This window comes from Apteryx mantelli, chromosome Z (assembly GCF_036417845.1).
Source record: "Apteryx mantelli isolate bAptMan1 chromosome Z, bAptMan1.hap1, whole genome shotgun sequence".
Classification (NCBI taxonomy): domain Eukaryota; kingdom Metazoa; phylum Chordata; class Aves; order Apterygiformes; family Apterygidae; genus Apteryx; species Apteryx mantelli.
The window spans coordinates 77,312,186-77,331,798 of NC_090020.1; the positions used below are offsets into that span (position 1 = coordinate 77,312,186).

A 19,613-nucleotide genomic window follows, 5' to 3' on the forward strand; every position below is an offset into this window, starting at 1 on the left:
ACTGGCATAAGTAAATAATTATGGCCAAGTTATGTTGGGTTGTTTTCTATCCAGATTTTACTTTGCTATTTATCTACCTAAACGTTGGGTTATCTGAGGAACAGAATATGTGTCAGGGCCTAGCAAGGGCTGACTGCTCCTTAAGGGATAGGGAGCTGATACCCGACCACAATAACACAGTCAGCAGGGCAGGGTCCTCACCAGCCAGGGCCCATCCCACCGGCCCCAAGCGAGGTGAGCAGGGCAGGCCCAGAGATCATGGCAAGGTTCAGCCAAGAGTTGAGATCATCAAAGGAGTTTGTGGTGACAGGGCAGGCTGAAGCTGGGCTGCATGGTTGGTATCAGCAGGGCCATGGCCAGGCAGCGGCAGGGTCATGGTGGGGCTGGAGCCTGGCACCACCATAGCATTGCTGGGCAGGGACCAATGGCCCCAGGCTGGGCTGAAATAGGGTCCTGGGCCTGGGCACGGCAGCGGGAGGCCCCAGGGGAGGTGGGCAGGGACAGTAAGGCCTGATAGTGCCCTCAGGGCCCTGACCATATAATTGCTCACTAGATTACAGTGTGCGTAGTAGACTTGATTCCAGGATTTTAGTCAACTGGATTCCAGACTTTTGATACTGAAAAATCAAGCTACAATAATAACATAATCTTAGTATTGGGGTGGGGGCCCAAATGCAAAAATAAACAAATACTGTTCAGCTAACAGAATATGGATATAAGAACATCTACATTTTAGAAAATAAATCTTTAAAATAGATAGGAGTATAAAATGACACTTTTAAGAGAGAGTGTATAGAGCTATTTTGTCTGTCCTCAATATCTTTTGATCATCTTGTCCTGCCAATTCAAGGGGTCTCTCGGTATAGAACGGAGGAAAGTCTTTTAGTAGGTTTTCATTATCAGACCATTGCCTTGACATCAATAACAAAAACAGCTAACACATCTCTGCTTGGTTTCTGTTGTGCAAATACGAAAAAAGAATTCCCACAGTAACTTAGCTGTAGCTGTTTTCAGGGACAAAGCTAAGAAAGGGAAGGAGTCAGACTGGCTTTATCAGACAGGTAAGACTCCATGGCATACAAATGTTTAGCCTCCTGAGGATCAAGATGCATTAATCAAACTAACTGGGCTAGACACAGAGGTAGGTGGATAGAAGTTAATGGCCTGCAATGCACCAGAGACATGACAGGATGGCTGAGCGGTTCCTTTGATCCCCAGGCTGTACAAAACCTCTTAATATGTCTTTTCCCCCAAACACATCAACAGAGCTCTTTATTATTTCATGGTTAACAAAATGCTACAACAAAAGACTACATTATGAGTTGATTTAAAATTAAATGAATCAGAAGGTTAAGGCTAGGAAAATTAGGCAAAGCTTAGAGAATTTAAATTACAAATCAGTAATTAAGCCACCAACTGGAATTAATCTTTCATGTGATTCATTCAAAGTATTGTACTTATTAGGTTATATTTACTAACAGAGTTGACAGTATAATAGGTACTGCCACTGGTATACTCCCAGAGCCTGTATGAGTAGTAAGAGATATTTGGTATTTGGAAAATAGATATAAAAGTGTTGTAATTTTCAATGTAATTATGTTCAATTGACCACAATTAATTACTTATCTCAATAAACCAAATGTATGATGGCTTAAATTTCTAACACTGATTACACTAGAAAGGTTTTCAGAGACCTCCAGACCATGGAGGAGGATACAGATATTCTGCAAGTGAACTTTAAACTCTCTAACACTAGACAGTGCAGAGAACAGCCCCCAAAAAGGGAAGACTAATATATTAGACTCTTGAAGAACATAAGCTAGGAAGAACATAAGATTTTTCTACATTAATTCTTGTTTTAAATCAAACAAACATAGCTGCCAAAGAGCAGAAATTACAGACAAATATCATATCTTTAAAATATACACATTTGAAAATTTCCAGAAGTTGGGAGTTTACCACACTCCAAAGTTAACTGTTCTCAATTACCCAACTGCTATTAAAAAGCCACACTTCGTTTGCTCTGAATTCATGCAGCTCCAGCTTTTCTTAGATCTCACTACAGCATTTTTCTGGCAGATTAAAGATCCCCTTGTTACATGATCTGTCTTCCTGATATAGGGAGTTAGTAGACCGTGATCCAACTACCTAATAAGCTTCTCACTGACAAGCTAACAGACTGAGTTCCTTAAATTTATTTCTAAGGTCAGTCCTCCAGTTCTAAGATTCTTCTTTCATTCTTTTTTGAACCCTCTTCAGTTTAAGACCCTACTCCTTGGCATGTCAAAACCAGAAGTGAGCACACCATTCCAGGTTGATCACTCCAGCACACTAAATACCAGGGTAAAAGAGCCTCTCAGTTCCTTTCCGAAATTCCCCTCTATATAGAGCCAAGGATCTCAGAGGCCTTTCTTAACTGCAGTATACCCTTGGGGTTTCACCACTGCAGAATCACAGACTAGTTGGGGTTGGAATAGACCTCTGAAGATCGTCTGGTCCAACCCCCAGGCTTAAGCAAGGTCAACTAGAGCAGGTTGCCCAGGACCATGTCTAATCCAGTTCTGAATATCTCCAAGGATGGAGACTTCAGAACCGCTCTTGGCAACCTGTCCCAGTGCTCAACCACCCTCAAAGATAAAAAGTGTACCCTTATGTTCAGATGAAATTTTCTGTGTTTCAGTTTGTGCCCATTGCCTCTTGTCCTGTTGCTGGGCACCATGGAGAAAAGTCTGGCTCCATCTTTTCTACCCCTCCCATCAGATATTTATAAACATTGGTAAAATCCCCCCTGAGCCTCCTCCAGGCTAAACAGTCCCAGCTCTCACAGCCTCTCCTCATATGACAGATGCTTCTGTCCCTTCATCATCTTTGTGGCCTTTGCCGGACTTGCTCCAGTAGGTCCACGTCTTTCTTGTATAGGAGATCCCGGAACCGGACATAATACTCCAGATGTGACCACACCAGTGCTGAGTAAAAGGGAAGGATCACCTCCCTCGACCTGCTGGCAACACTCTTGCTAATGTAGCCCAGGATATCATTTGCCTTCTTTGCCATCAGGGCACTTTGCTGGTTCATGGTCAGCTTCTTGTCCATCAGGACCCCTACGTCCTTTTCTGCAAAGCTGCTCTCCAGACACTGGGCCCCCAGTCTGTATTGGTGCAGGGGGTTATTCCTCCCCAGGTGCAGGACTTTGCACTTCCCTTTGTTTCTCCAGTCTGTCTAGGTCCGTCTGAATGACAGCACAACCATCTGATCTGTCAGCCACTTCTCTCCGTTCTGTATTGTCCACAAACTTGCTGAGGCTGCACTTTGCCCTGTTGTCCAGATCATTAATGAAGATGTTAAACACTACTGGACTCAGTATCAACTCCTGAGGTACACAACTAGTGACTGGCCTCCAGCTGAACTTTGTGCCACTGATCACAACTCTCTGAGTCTGGCAGTTCAGCCAGTTTTCAAGCCTACTCACTGTCCACTTATCTAGCCCATACTTCATCAGCTTGTCTATGAGAATGTTATGGGAGACAGTGTCAAAAGCCTTACTACAGTCGAGATAAACAACATCTATTGCTCTCCCCTCATCCACCAAGGCAGTCATCTCATCGTAGAAGGCTATCAGGTTGGTTAAGTAATTTCTCCTTCGTAAATCCATGCTGACTACTCCCCATCACTTTGTTGTCCTTTACGTGTCTGGAAATGGTATCCCCTGCAGTTTTCTATTTTTTTCAAAAATAACTGCTCCTCAAAATAAGGCTCCACCATGGATGTGCGGCTTGAATTTCTTTTCTTAGAAGTATGAGCATATGCTTGGACATAGTGAATTCTTGTATTCAGCTACCAAAGGGATTTAAATCACTTTATGTCTTTGATTTGATTGTTCCGTTTCTTACCACTTCCTAGATTATTTATCTCATCAAAACATTTTCTTGGCAATGATTTTCCATTTACTTCTTCCTCATGGATGAAAACATAGACTAGCATTAGGTCTAGTTTTTAATGACTTTTGATATGTTTGCCCTGGGGGCATCTTATCACTGGGTTTGATTTCCTGCCTTTTTTTCCCCAATAGCCTCTTTTAATTAATACAATGTAGTCAAGAAATACTCCTTACAGCTATTAAAAAGTCACATAGCATACACAGTATTTATAAATTAATACAGAGCATGCCCACGTCCTCCAGGGTTTTCTTTTTGATTCTGGGGACACTGAGTGTACATAAAAATGTTCTTAAATTATTCACACATAAAACTCACATTTTCCCTTTTAATTTTTTCTCTTTGCTTATTTGGCTGACGCATATTTTCTGCATTGTAATAGGAACACCCTTAGAGTAGCAACTTGGTGTATTACTTAGAGGGGCTTCAGTCTGCCTGCTATAACAAATATAATCAAGTAAAATCACTGGCAACTAAGCAAACATTAAGTTTTAATTCTGTGACTGTTTCATTTTTCTTTCTCAAGATAAATTCTAATATAACACTAACTGTTAAATAACTACCATTAATAACTGGCATCATCAGTATTGGCAAACAGTGACAGTCCTACAATTTATATACAAATGCCCCAAAATGTCAATAAACAATACATTCACAGCTAAAAAGAAATATTCAGCCATCATAATGGCACAACACAATTCTCAATATTGTTACCAAAAAGTCAGAGTGATCCTCCTGGGTCTGTTAGCATTGAAGACATATTTAATTTTAGCAGCATCAAATCAATGCTAGGCACAAGCCTCTGAACTGACGCATTTTCCCAAAGCTGGGATCTGTTATGTTGTTTTCGTGCTTTATACAAATATATGCCAAATAGGAAATTGAATACAGATTACAACATGAATCTCCCTTTGAGGTGTGCACATGCAACTGTGGGCCACGTGAATTTCTATTAGTTTTCTGTGGTATTGTGCTTAGAAAAATGCAGTAGCATTACTGTGGGGTCTTAAAAGGCCATGGCTCCTTGCTGGACCACCTGCGTGACTGGGGAGCTGCCAGGACCTTGCTGTAGCGCAATCCCCTCACCTGAATCACATGTGCACACAGCCTTATACAAGACAAGGAATTTCATTTAACCAATCTAAAATGCTTTTTCTCTCTCTGACAAGGTCTTCAATCTCATATTCTCAATACAAAAATAAACTCATGAAGCTTGGAAAAAGGGAACTCAGCTCCCAGTAGCGTTCTTTGCCCATTCTGGGAACATAATTAAATAGTTATACATCTCCAAAGCCACCTGGAAGAGACTTTCCATGAGCTGATTCAGAGATCTTCAGAGAATTTCTTAGCCAGCACTCAGTCCTCTTAGTGCCTTTACTTTCTAAAGCTCTTCAGTCACTCGTAAGAAACTAGAAAATTTAATAGCAGGTTGTTATGTAAATCCACATGCCACATCACAGCCCTTAAATCTGCCACTACAGAGAAGAAAATTATCCACAAACAAACACCTGGTACAGTTTCTAACACTGCCTCTCCTTTATCCCACAGGCTACATCTTCAAATCGGAGTTTTCACAGACCTGTAGGGTTCTCCATCTCAAACACACACTTCCCTCCTTGTCATAAGGATTCCCTGTGAGCTATAGGGCTTTTTCTCTCAACCGTGCCAGGAATTACACTGCATGCGATCTTGATTAAGTTTGACTAAGGCTAGTTCTCCAACCCATGTTTTAAATAAAAGTCCTGTCTTGCATAGGAATGGACTAATGACTTTTTGAAATCCTTTTCAGTTCTATTTTTCATGACTTTCTAATGTATCTGTGAGTTTGAGAGAGCTGGACTTCATGACTCATTGATATTCACATAATTTGACCAAGATCTTGCGGAATAATTCAGTTATCTACATTTCAAGATCAGATAAAGCATTATAGCTTCTAATAAGTAGTAAATGTGAATTAATATTCATCCTCCTCATCTGTGTGTGACGAGATTCCTTCAGTGTAAGGATCCCAGGTCTCCTGCTGAATTATCTCCCCACATGCTTAGGTCACAAAGACCTATACAGAGGGTAAATGTCTTGTCAAAGCTGCTGTCCTTTTTGTCAGGATGATTGATGAAGTAACTCTGCTGACAGAATATATCTGTGTATTCCCTAGGCTTTCAGTTGCGTACATCATATTTGATTTAAAAGCTTTTATGACACGGAATTAGCAGAGCACATACTAGAGGGATTAAAAACTGGCTCATTGCCAGACCCTAAAGTGAAGCTGTAAACAGAGAGAGAAATGAAAAGAGCTAGTTTCTAGTGCAGATTCCCAGGCATCAGTTTAGTCCAATGCTGCACAATGTTTTTATTTTGATCTAGATAATGATATAAAATGTTTGCTGATAGAGCCTGAAGATGACACAACAGTGGGTGGCACAGAAAGTATAATGAAGACAGCTGCTCTTACAGTATGCTCTGAACCTCATGGTTAAATGGGCACCATCGCATGTCCGATTTCCTGGGAACCAGGAATGAAGGTCACATTGAGGATGGAAGGCTACAGTTTGGAAAGCACAAACTCAAAGTTGTGTTCCAGTTACTGTGGCTAATCCCATTACCATGAGCTGTTGGTACACAGTGGCTTGGTATAAAAGTGAGAGGACCATCAGAGATGCAACTGTGTCTCTATATGAAGCACACAAGATGGCAACTAGATCAGTGTGTCTGGTTATGGTATCTGCACTCAAGAAGAATGTGGATGTGTTGGAGAGAGGTCAGAGAAAGCCCATTGAAATGACATGGCAGGTGGAAAACAAACCTTCTTGAGTATGGCTTAATGAGTTCAGCCTAAAGAAGAGAAGAATGAAAGATGTCTTCATTGATGCATATGGGCACTTACCCAGGGAGAAGGGACTTGCTGAAAGGGTTTTTTGAGTTTGCTGACAATAGAATAATGAGTTTCAATGGCTGAAAATTTAAGTTAGATAAATTCAATCTTGAAATGACATACCATTTACCATCAGGAAGATCAATTCAAAGTTGAAATAGCAAGGTTGAATGGGGGGGGGGCACTAGGGGTGCTGAAGGACTCACCATCTGATGGAGTTTTGACAAAGAAACTGAGTATCATTCTAAAAGGTACGCTTTGACCCAGCTTTCAAGAAAAGTCCTCCAGTCAACGTGCGGTGGTGGGATGGGATCCAGCCCTGCTGTCCATTACTTTCTCCCTTGACCACAAGAAGAACATTGCCTTCCCCATGTTCAGAAAGTTTGCCTTAAGAGAGTTATCATCAGAACTTATGCTTCAATTGTTCATCTATGGGGATCAGGAAAGAATCTTTTCCTGATGCCTAACCTGGCTCCTGGATTTGCAGGTTTTGCACATTTGTCTTAATCAACAAAGACTGCCAATGGCTGAAGTCCTCCACTTTGTAGGGCAGGGCACGATTACGCAGTGATACCAAGAGTCCTTTCTGATGCCTGGCCCAAATGTCTTGCTTTCATGCTCAGGATCCTGCACTCTGTGTTAGAAAGAATTTGCCCTAACTCAGATTGCCAAACACTTTAAGGTTTCAATGTCTTTCTACAGCATGAAGTATGAACCACCCTCTGAAACCATCAGGGTAAAGGGTACCTAATGAATTTCCTTCCTTTGGAAGAACCTGGGTACAGGGTACTTCAGCCTCTCCTATTCCACACTTTATATTTGGCTATTTCCAGAAAACTAAGTATTTGGCCTAACAAAATTCTTTGGCCTTGCAACAGGCTGCATACAAGCTGAAATGGTTTGTAATATGGAGCTGATCTTAATTTTTAGGAAATCTTTGGAGTGAAGAGTGTATTGGGAATTCTCTACTAATTATTTTTTCTACTCTTTGCTTCCTAGATGGAGGGATCCAGGCTTCTTGCACAAAAAGAGAGAGAGAAAAGGCACGCCTCCAAATATACTCCATCAGTCCCTGGAGGGTGACTCTTTCCCTTCTGGAGTGAGCAAGTTTTGTTAACAGTCATTTTCTTTATTCTAAACTCCAGTTTAAAGGCCTGATTCCTCAAATATTCATGGCCAGTGGTGTGTAGTGATGAACCCTCCCTTCAGTTGTCTGTTCAGGATCAGATCCTTCCAGAGAAACTGTCTGCAAGGGAAGAGAAGCAACTTCCTTGACCGTGCCAATTTGATTGCACATTCATCTTGCTATCTTGTCTTCACTACCCCTCCTGGAGAGAAAGTTTCTCTGTGTTACTGAGGAGCCAGCTCCTTGAGGAGCTGTACTTCATCCCTTAGCAGTAAGTGCTCATGGAGCACTGAGAATGAACAGATTCAATTGACTTGAAGAGTGACAGATATGCTGCGGGACCTCCAGCAGACCTCCAGCAGAGTGAGCAATACCTTTGAAACACAGAAGTGAACAGGAAGCCGCAGTACATTGTTGTGAAAGCCACCTGGCTCATTTTCTCCTCTCCCTGTTCCCTCTGAAGCACCCTGAGTATGTCCCATTGGGAAATATCCTTTTTGTAATGCCTTTCTGTCCGCCTCAATCAGTGGAGGGCAATAAATGAAAGAACATCCATGTTCATTTGGGCAGTGTATTTGAAAATAGGAAAAAACCAAGACTGTCCAGTAGGTACCCCCAGGTCCCCTGTGCTTTGTTGCCACTACGCCCTAGATCAGTGCCGCAGGAGCCCTCCTGTGGTCTCAGTGTTCAAGCATGACTCCTCAGCACCTGGGAGTGTCAAGACATGTCCTATCAAATATCAGCTCATCTCTGTCAAAGGTCTGGCCCAGATTTTACACCAATTTAATTCAGTCACAGAGTCATAACAACTCTCACTTTGGATGCAGTCACACCAGTAGAAAAGGGCCCTGTACCAGCATAGCTCATCCTCCTGATTTTACAAGAAAGGTAGATCAGTATAGATGTCTTTACATGGCCTAGTTCCATCCACAATTAGGCCCCACTAACCAGAGCCATTTCAGATCCAGTACAACTGGGAGTAGATACCTTTTTCAAATACCTCAGATTGCCAGTGCTCTGGGTGTGAGCCTGTACTCCTCACCCATCCTTATGATGGGCAAGTTATATCTGCACAATGCAAAGAAACAACAGAAAAAAATGCAGATACTGCTTTTCCCTACTCACCTCTTGTGCTGGCAGATGGAGTTGCACACAAAAAGCCATCTCTGAATGCTGCCACCAGCACATTTACTTCTGGAACATGAATGAAGGTGACTGCTAAGCCCTGCATTTGTGTTGGTGGTGCTCTTGTCAGCAAGGCAGAATACAAGTCCAACATCCATTAGAGCTTCTCCGAACCCTACACTGCAGGCTGCCAATGTAGCCATAAACCCAGCAATCTCATTTATGCAAAAACAAAACAGAAAGACAGCTCCTCCTGATGGGAATAAAAATTAATTCTAGCCAAAAAGCAAAGACACTGAATTGCAAATTACAATGACAATATTTCCGTGTTCAGAGGAGACTCTTATGCCAGCAAAGTGCCATTAGCATCAGCAATGTGGTACTTATCCAAACAGATCATTGGTGAGAACTCCAAAAATGCAGGGGAGAGGCTAGGGCTTCTTTGTTCAGAACTCCCCATACTGGAGTGAAGTGGACCCACAGTAAACAGGGACCTTTTGTTTCAAAAACTATACTTTGGGCAGGAGGAAAAATGTGTTGCTTATATCCTGGCAGTGCTGCCGAATCCATGTTGCACAAAAAACTGCTGATGTAGTTATGGCCACTGCATGCAGACTCCAAAGATCTGGGTTCTGCTCCTGGTTCTACCCCAGCCCCTATGTGTCTCTAGGACTATTCACTCTGGCCTGGATTCATCTCTCCTCATTTCAGCCATCCAAGAGATAGGCATCTAGTCTAGGTGCTCTGCCTGGGCTCACTGTCTGGGGGGAGACCACCACTTCCAGAGGGTTTTTTAGCTCCTTTTCTTTGACACCACTCTTAGGACAGGACAGATGGCCTCTGGATGTGCTGACCTCTTGCGACTGACTAAAGGGGAAGCCTACAGCAGAGACTCAGCTCCTGTTAGCTGGCTACAGCTAGGTGAGATGAACTCTGCCCTCTCTGTCTGCTATAAAACTGGGATAAGTAGTCATCTGAATATCTTGCACACTTAGATGACAAGCCACTGACTTAGGATCCGCCTCTCTCTACATATGTGTGTTGCACTTGACCCTGGCATAAGTTATGTCCCTGGGTAGCAGGGCAGTGAAAAGGCTCTGCCTAATTCCTACACTCCTCTGAGCACAGGAACTGTGAGCACAATAAGATTTTGCTCCGCTGCACAAGGCAAGGACTATCCTGAGCGTTCCTCCCTACACTTTCCTTTGCAAAAGCTGATCCTAATCTGCCCTTTAGAATAGCTGCTGCCTGCTGAATTAAAGAGATCGTCAGGCCAATTTAGGCTTCTTGGCAAACTAAAAGGAACATTTCCAGGGCTCAGATGGAGTGAGCTTTAAGAGAAAAATGTCATTTTAAGACAAAAATGTAATGTTGCAATATTGCAAGCAGAATACAATCCTCACAAGTACAAATGAAGGCAACTCATCTGTTTTTATTGTGAGAGTAGAGAGAAATACATAAGAATAACTATTCTGGGCCACACTGAAGGCCCCTACAGCCCACGATACTGTCTCCGAGAGTACTTAGCAGCAACTGCTTAAAGAAAGAGCATAAGAATCAAGGAAAATATGTACATTCTCAGAGCTTCCAGCAACTTGCAGTTATGAACTTAGTGAATCAGATGATTTGTCCTTTCCAATGGTCATCAGCAAACCGGCCTGCCATGAATTTGTCTAATCCCTTTTGAATCCATGTACACCTTTGTCCTCCAGAGCATGGAGAACTGGCACAAAAGTTCCACAATGTCATTATGTATCACATTATTGTATTTTAAATTTGCCTTGGTCCTGTTGCTCAACAATTTCATAAAGTCTCACTCATTCTGGTGTTACAGAAAATAGTGAATATTTGACCCCTTTTCACTTTCTCCATACCTCTCAGGTTTCTACAGACCCGTATCACATCCCCTCTTCCTTGTCTATTTTAAGAGTCCTAGTCTGGTCCATTTATTCTCTCTGATACAGAAGTTGTTATACATATTTCTGCTCATCCTTTTTGCCCTTTTCTGGATCTTTTCCAATTCTTCCGTAGCTTAATATATTCTTCTTCAGAGTTCAGAACTAGAACTGCACATAGTAATCAAGATGTCAGTTTATCACGGAACTTGTTGTCTATTGCTGTTTCTATTGGTGTTTCATACATTGCTTTCTATTTTGTTTCTATTGTATCCAGAAGTTCTGTTTACTTTTTCTTTCATAGTAATTCCCATCAATATTTGTTCTGCCTTTTTGACTATCACTGAGCACCACTGAGTGTTTGAAAAGAAAAACCCACAGTGACTTCCAGATCACTTTCCTGAATAATAGCAATTTCCTTGGAGGCCAGTGCTGAGTTTTTTTATCCCACAGGCATTGCATTTCTCAACAAAGAATTTCATTAGCCATTCTATTACAGCTGAGATCCTTCAGCATCCTTTCAAAAAAGAAAAAAAAAAAGTGTTCCCTTAAAACAAACACCAAACTATTTCCCTTGTTAGTTCAGAACATTCACAACAGATTCTAACTTTTTCAGCCCACATAACACTAGCAAAAATGTTCAGCTGTAATTTTCAAGTACATGTAGAGCAACTGAAATGGCTGGTGGGCAAAGATGTTCCTATTGGTAGGGCCCCTTCTTCGGCTTTCCCACTCTCTGTCCTCCACAAAGAATTCCTGCGGTTGCAGTGTTTGGGGTAAAAGTTTCATACTGCTATTTGCCATTCTCAAATACTGTTACCTGTAGCAACATGACTGATTTTCATTTCAGTTTTTACCTATTCCAAGCTAGACATAAAATCCTTAGTGCCTTACTCTAGAGTCATCTTTTATTTAAATAAATGAATAAATAACAGTCAAGGAAGAAGGACAACTATCCTGGTAGAGAGGATGGGGAGACTGGGTCAACACACCTGGCCTATTGCAGATATAATGAGTACCATTCTGCAATCCAGTTTGAGCTTCTGGTGATTCTTCTGTATTCCGTTTTGCTAACAACACCCATTCCAAGTAAAGGTGAGGTTTCAAGGTCTACATCCCCTATACGAGAATGCCAGCAATGTGACTCTACTCATTCTACCAATAGTGGAGAAAAGCAGAGTCTTAGTGAGTCCCAGAAGCACTTTCAGGGGTCCTGATAAATTATGGAGTAGCCTGCTGACATGATAACAGTGAAAAGCAAACGCTACCTTGGTGAGGAAACCCCAGGAAAACTTGATGGAATCCTGTCTCCAATCAGGACTCCTTCCTACAGGAATTTCCCTGGGAGGCAGTGAACCTAGGGGGAAACTACCAGAATGTTGTCCCTGGACTAAAAAGCTATTCACTGCAGTCAGCACTTCAGTTACAGCTGGAAAGTAGAAGAGAGTGGGGAATGCAAAAGATAATGTTTATGTGCAGTGACCTTACTATCTTGTCTAGACAGGAGTAAAGGGGCAGAAGCGAAGGCAAGAATTCAAAATACAGCAGTCAGTTTGTCTGTAAGCAATAAGAGTTACCAAACAGGAGGAAAGCAAGGCTATTGATACAGATCCCAGGTTTAGGAGAGTTGCATTCAGGGAAGGCAACAGAAGATGACATTAGACGGCAATGGTATTGTCCTAAGGCACTATTCCATGGCTTCACTGCCCATGGCCTTTTAAAAAAAAACTTTCCCTTGCTGTGCTTTCAACACCTGCTGCAGGGAAGCCATACAGGGGAACAGATTGAATATGTTGTTAAAAGAAGAGAGAAACTGAGCAGTTAGGTGTAACATACACAACAAAACAGCAACAAAATGGTAAGAAAATATCAGTTTGTTAAAATTCTTTTCCATTTTCTGAATGTGAGAGCAGTAATACTAGATACACATTAATATGGAGAAACAAAGGAACCCCTGAAGCAGATGTTCATAGCTGCTCATAATTATCCTATGTCCAATCTGAGATAGTCTTTTTGCAACACTTAGGCCTGATGTGCCCTACTGGAGAGTTTATCCTTTGAGACACCCTGAAAGAAGATATCATCTAACAAGAAAGCAATGAGTTTACACATAGAGAAGTCTCTCAGGATTGGCTTCTGGCAAAACATGACAGATCTGGTCCTTCAGCAGTCAGAAGGGCAGGAGCAGGAAAATGCCAGTCAGAGCCCAGGAGGAAAGATAAAAAGGACCGAGTGGTGCTTCTAGAAGCCAGTCCTTGACCAAAGGGAAACTCAGCACTGTCATAAGCCAAAAGCTCTGGCTAACACTGTCTATGCTTTCCGGATGTTTATATCATGTAAAGGCCCAGTCCCTATCTTGAGTTAAATCTCAGTCAAGTGCTACAAAATCACTTGAGATCACCTATGAGATGCAATCCATGCCCAGAGTATTATATGATTTAATCTCAAGGCGCCACTGTAATATTTTAAATTTCTCAATAATACTTTCATATTTGTTACTTACAAGAGCCATACCCCACTGCAAAAAGGTCCTTGTACTTTGGATTCCTGTAATGAGAGAATTAATATAAGATTGCATTCATTATTAACCACATAGCTCAACAGAACTGCAAAGCGTTTCACACATTAACATCGGAGTCCCTTCTCACAGGACTGCGTACAGTCTAAGGGCTTGACCCTGAGAACATATGCACAAGTAAAGTTTGCGTGAATAATTTTTCTGGACTCGAGACTCATAAAAGAAATAGAACATCAGAAGGCCACAGCAGTACAAGAAAAGGATAAAAAGGGCACAGATGGAGATAGGATGTCAAACTCCAGCACTGTTTGACTTGTATTTTTCATAATCACTGAAAAGTTACTTTTAAAGATGAGTCTTCAGGGAAGGGGAAAAGGCAGAGATGTGTCAGTTTCCATCACTGGAGGCAAGAATAAAGGAGCTTCTAAACCACAACAGCATAATATCCAACATACTCACTTTCCCTAACCGGTCACTAAGTAATGATGGATGTTCAAGAGACAGCTATCAGTTCAATAATTCATGACCACTACCACAGAGCAGGAAGGGAAATTCCCTTCTGACCCAGTTGGTGACCAGTCTATTTGCCGAAGCATAATGACTATGAGCATTTAGCTATCTACGATGCCTTCTACAGTCCCTTTATTAAAAGACATCTACCTTCTTTACCACTCCTGCTATGTGTGGACAGCTACTGTAGGGTTTCCATGGGACAAAGGTCAATAATGTTGCTGCCCTTGAACTCACACAGCACGCAATGGATAAAAATTCTCTGACATACATGTATGTCAAACTTATCTAATGAATGTTTTCTCCAACTTTCTATTCTGAATTGATAAAGTAAAACCACTTCTCTTTTCATTTCTCCTTTTTCACTTTGTCCTTTCAAATGTCCTTTTTCTATCCATTAGGAGCACTGTCACTAATAACAACGTGTGAAAAAAAGTAAAATCGGAAACCTTATTGCATAACTTAATTTGGGATTAGTTTTCCAAGTCCAGGGCCATCTTTCTGTTATTTCCTGGAGGTAAGAACAACAGTAGCACAAAGTACCTACAAAACATGCCTTTTCTCCCAATTTTATATCTCATTTTAGTATTATTTTGTAATTCTTATGCAACTGCATCCTCCTTTCTTAAAGTACAATTACTGCAATGGCTTGAATGGACGTGAGACTTCAGTCATGCTCTGCCTCTCCACAGATCTTGTTTGGCAAGACACTGAGCCGTAAACAAGTGAGAGGAGGCCTGGCTGCAGGGGAGCAGAAGGTAGGAGACAACTATATCAATCTCATGCTCAGTGCATGAACCAGGCCAGTTCTGGAGAGGATCAAGCCTTTTAAAAAGTAAAAGGACCCATTCATGGTGCTGAGAGTTTTTTCATGGTAATAACTAAGGCTTCAGAAAGAGAGAGTTGATTTGAAATAGTGATAGTTTCTGGACCGACTAGGAACAAAGATACAAAAGCAGACTGTAGGGCAAATGGCTACTGCAACTACACTGAACTGTGTAAGATCACAATACACAATTACTACTGTTGTCTGCACAAATACCTTCATAAGACCATGAGTAAACAGGTTATCCTTCTTGGAGCAGCACTTTAAATGTGTCACAGTCACACATAAAGGTCTTGCTTGGTATGAGTGTCTCAGCATCTTATAGCCTACAGTGATACCTGATCGGAGCATGCAATGTTTGCATTTCCCATTCTGCTGCTTTACTTTTTCTCCTGTGATGGTACTTGTCAAAAATGCAATCACTGTCCCTTCTCCTGTCCTAGGCTGTGAGGATTGATTCCTACTGAATATTCTCCAAAGGTATGACATGTCTCTCTCAGCTTGCTCAAGAAGGGATTCTTATTTGCTCTGCTAACTGCACTTGCTTTGCCCTAACACTGCACACAGAGCCTGCTTTGTCTTCACCTTCTGCTGAAAGGTGCAAGCCTGGCACATTCAGTCTCACAGAAGGTGCTTTCCATCCAGAAGCACCTGGCATGCTTAGGCGCCGCCAAAAGTAGCTGACTGTAATTATTTAAAACAGTGTTCTCAGAGAAACAAGTGCTGCCTTGTAAGGTGGTATGACATTTAATCCCATTCCTCTGCAAACAAGCTGAGGGCAAGTTTGCAATAAAAAGACTTACCAGGAGATGGCAGTAACTGCAAGTCTCTTGGTTTTGTCATACTGGAACTTCCAGAGTGGGAGGAGGGTTCCCTGCTGGTCTCTGTATTCATCAGAGGCATCCTCAAAATATTTAAAATCTAAAAACAAAAATCAAAGAATAAGCCCTGGTGAATAAATCTGAAACAAAATAGCATGGTGCACTGCCAGGGAAGCTTTAGAAAGGGCTCTGTCATACGTGACAGCTTCTCTACAACCCAATTATTTGTATAATGACTGCTTTGATCCTGAAGTCTTAATCTCAAAACAGCACCTAAGCCCTGTAAATGCACTTTACCAAGCACTTAGTCGTTGCACCAAAAAGCTTATGGTCCAAAAGCAGAGGAGTAACCTGTCCAAGGCCAGTGGGGCTGTGGGAGGGCTAAGACTATAAGCCAGGTCTCCCAAAACACGGTCCAGAGACCAGAGGACAGGACACTGAGTCAAAAGATCTCATTCTTCTGGGGACACCTGGAATAATCTGAGTATTAGTTTCTCTGTTTGTGCATGTCACCAAGGCACAGTTTGCCGTATAAATACCAAAGGACGAGGGATTCTTATCTGGAAGAACGACAAAGCTGTGGACACAGAAAAGCAGAGTAGAGAAAAACGCTCTGGTCAGGTGAGCAGACCTGGCTACCTGTGTCCTTGTACTCTGAGTACAGAGGCCAGCATGAGCACACACTGAATGCGGCCTTTCGGGAGGGAGCTGAACAAAGGTAGCAGCACCCTTGCAAAATGGCATAGACATGAGAGTGTCCCCTGACCGCGAGCTGTATGCCAGCCAGGGGGCTGCTCTGTGCTGGCTGCGTGGAACGTGCCCCTGGGAGCTATGCTGAGCTGGTACCTATCAGCTGTCTCTGCTGGCCCCAGCCTGCTGGGAGCAGGGCTCGTGTGGCATGCCCTTTAAATGACTGCGGTCTGCTGTTCTTTTTGCCTTGTGTAAGTCAACAGGTTGCGAGCCCTGCTCATTTAAGCTCTGTTTTCCAACCGTTCAGCAGAGGCAGGACATCTGAGACACCAACACGCTGTAAGGTAACAAACCAGTTGCTTGCATAAAGGTACTAGCTGTGCCCTAATCTTCCACTGCTAACCTCTGCCTGGGCATAATTTGCTGAAATCCTTGGCCTGCTTCCTTTACTACGAGCCAACTTCCCCAAAGGAGCTGTTGTGACCCTTGCTACAGCTGTGGCCACTCATCTGCAGGAGTACTGGCTTGAGTGCAAACGTCTCCCAGCAGGGCCATACCTTGTGCAATGTCATCGAATGTGTTCTGATTCACCATCCGCTCCATTATTTTGGCAGCCTTTGAGACCTTGGTTATATCATCACTCTGTTGAAAAGAAAAACAGGGAAGAGAAAATGTATATCCCACATGTTTACAAGGCCTTCAGGCCTTGTCTGACTGAAAAACTCTTGAGTACTTTGATCTTTACTTGAATACAGGATAACCTGAAGCTCCTCACACCAGCACCTAATGGTAAGGGCACTTGAATTAAGGCAATTGCTTTATGATAGGTTTAGCAAGCTACCATCCTTCAGTTGAACTGCAGTAACTTCAGTATTTGCTCCTGATTTATCACAATTGCAAAGTGTTTGTCTAAACCTCAGTGAAAACTGTTTGAGTCTGTCTTCCTCAGCCCATCGCATCTACCTCCTGGTGGAATGAGCTAAAAGCACACACATGATCCCTCCCCCATCTCACTTGGTAATAGTTCATTAGCTTTGGTGACATAATCATATTTAATCATGTATCAGTATTCTCTGGTCTCTGTCTGAAGAGCTTCAGGGTCTCACATGTTAAGTAAAGATCAAAGGATTTAGGAGTCCTTCAGTTAATCACTGGTAATTCCAACTTGATGCATACATGCAGATCAATAAGATCATACAATATATAATAAACATGCAAAAGGCAGTGTGTTGTCCAGCTCTTGTGGAAAGTCAAGAAGAATTCAGCTCCTGCTTGCTTTAAGTACTGTGGAAAATCCCATTCTCCTGGCCTGGGGCCACTACAAGTGGCAAATTTGCATATGTGAAGATATGTAGGCCAGATTTCACAGACTGTTAAGGGGCAGTTATGTGAGAAATACCCAAACTTCAAAAATAATTGAAGGGAAGTACTGGGAACCTTTTGGGGGGTGGCATCTTGCAAGGACGGCAGTGCCTAGGTAACTGTATCTGTAACACCACGTAAGGCCAAGACTGTCTAGGTAACCATGTCAGAAATACCAAATTTGAGTATGGGTGTAACAAAAATGGGATCAAGAGGGAAAAAGTAATGAGGGATAGGTTGTTTATTTGGAAGGAGACAAGAGTGGAGAAAGGGAATGATCCAGGTGGATGGGAGAAAAACAAGCATGGGGAAGTGGAGAGAAGGGGTATAAAAGGGGCTGTTCGAGTGTAAGCAGGTGGCTGGACAGTATGCTTGCCTGACTGAGCTGCGTGCCTGATCACCCCAGTCTTATCTTCTTATTAAAGTCTATTCCTAACTATTTTCTGTGTGGGTATAGTCTCTATTCTATGTGTGTGTATGTGTGATCACAGGTAAACTCCAAGCTGGACTAGCCAGCAATTAGAACAAGAGGTCTGGGTACCAGCAACTGGAGGGACCAGGACCTGGGAGACAGCCACTGGATAGACCAAGTGTCCAGGCCAGCTACTGGAGGGATCTCTCTGCATATGTGACACTAGTGAACTTCTGTCCTGAGCAGCTGAACAGAAGGAACAGGATGCAGCTATTTATGTTGGTCGTGGTTATGTGAGTGCTGTTTGCGCTTACATAGATTCTGGTATAGGCACTGCTCTCCGTCTGGGTTGATCTGTGTCACTGGCCATGTTACTGTTGTCTGCATGTGTATATCTGCATATTTGGAGTACATGCTCAGCCTTGCTCCTTAAGAACATTACCCTTTCTGGAGCACTCCAAGCTCTGTGGCTCTGACCTGTTTAAAAAGCTCCCAAACTGTGCTGGGCCATGAGGATGACACCAGCTCAGCTCACACAATGATGTGAGAATGCCAAGTGCATGCACAGTGCACTGATAGCGTGCTGCTCCAAGGACCTCAGTCCCCATCTACTACCACTGCCCCAAAGCCCCATCAGGGTCTCAAAGCCTTCCATCTTCAAACTACTCCTAGGGCCTCATGGCTGCCAGCACAACACGCTTTCCTCCTGAAAAGAAACTTGGGGACACTGAAAAGAAATATTATCCTTGGCAGGGTCCAGAGAGTGTCCTGAATGTGGAAAGAAACTATGAAATGACTTGCCAAAGACTACACTACACAGTCCCAGTCAGAACCAAGAACATGACTCTGGATCACATGTATCCCAGCCCTATGGGGGCTCTGCACAGACTCAAGGGAGACAAACAGTCCTACTTCAAAGAGCATGAAACCCAAGGGACCACATAAAAAGGACAAGACATAGAAGAAAAAAACTTCAATTCTATGAACTACAACACCTTTTATAAATCCACAGTTTGCCCACATCTTCAATACTGCATGCAGTTTTGCTTCCTCATCTCAGAAAGGATAAAGTAGAACTTGGAAAAGTTCAGAGAAGGGCAGCAAGGAAGATCCAAAGTCTGGAACAGTTTCTGTATCAGGAAGAACTGAGTAAGCTGAGACTTGCCAGTGTGAAGAAGAGATGGCTTGGAAAGATATGAGAAAGATCTATGAAATCCTAAGTGGCCCAGCGAGGATGGACAGGGACTGACTGGTCCACTCTTCCAATACAGAAAGTTGGGGCAATAAGTGGAGATAGTGGAGGTCATGTTCAAAACAAACAAAAGGAGGTGACTCTTAAAGAAGAATGACAGACTGGTGGAACTTATTCCAAAGGGTGTTGCAGACACAAGAATTACAGAGGTTCAAGGGAGACTGAACAAGTACTTCCATCCATGCAGCAAACCACATCAGGCTTGGGACATCACTGAAAATAGTTCAAGGCTGGAAGAATATTTGGCAGGGGCAGGGAGGTGAGGGGGG

The 19,613-nt window shown here is 42.6% G+C and overlaps 1 protein-coding gene across 1 annotated transcript in view; it reads right to left on the reverse strand.

The window, feature by feature from the left end:
* Positions 1-19,613, reverse strand: part of DNAI1 (dynein axonemal intermediate chain 1) — a 147,868-nt gene that overhangs the window by 108,944 nt on the left and 19,311 nt on the right. The window contains exons 11-13 of the mRNA XM_067316457.1: positions 16,876-16,960; positions 15,611-15,728; positions 13,457-13,500 (exon numbers count right to left, since the gene is read on the reverse strand). Of these exons, the coding sequence (XP_067172558.1) occupies positions 13,457-13,500; positions 15,611-15,728; positions 16,876-16,960 (247 nt within the window). The remainder of the gene's footprint in view (positions 1-13,456; positions 13,501-15,610; positions 15,729-16,875; positions 16,961-19,613) is intronic.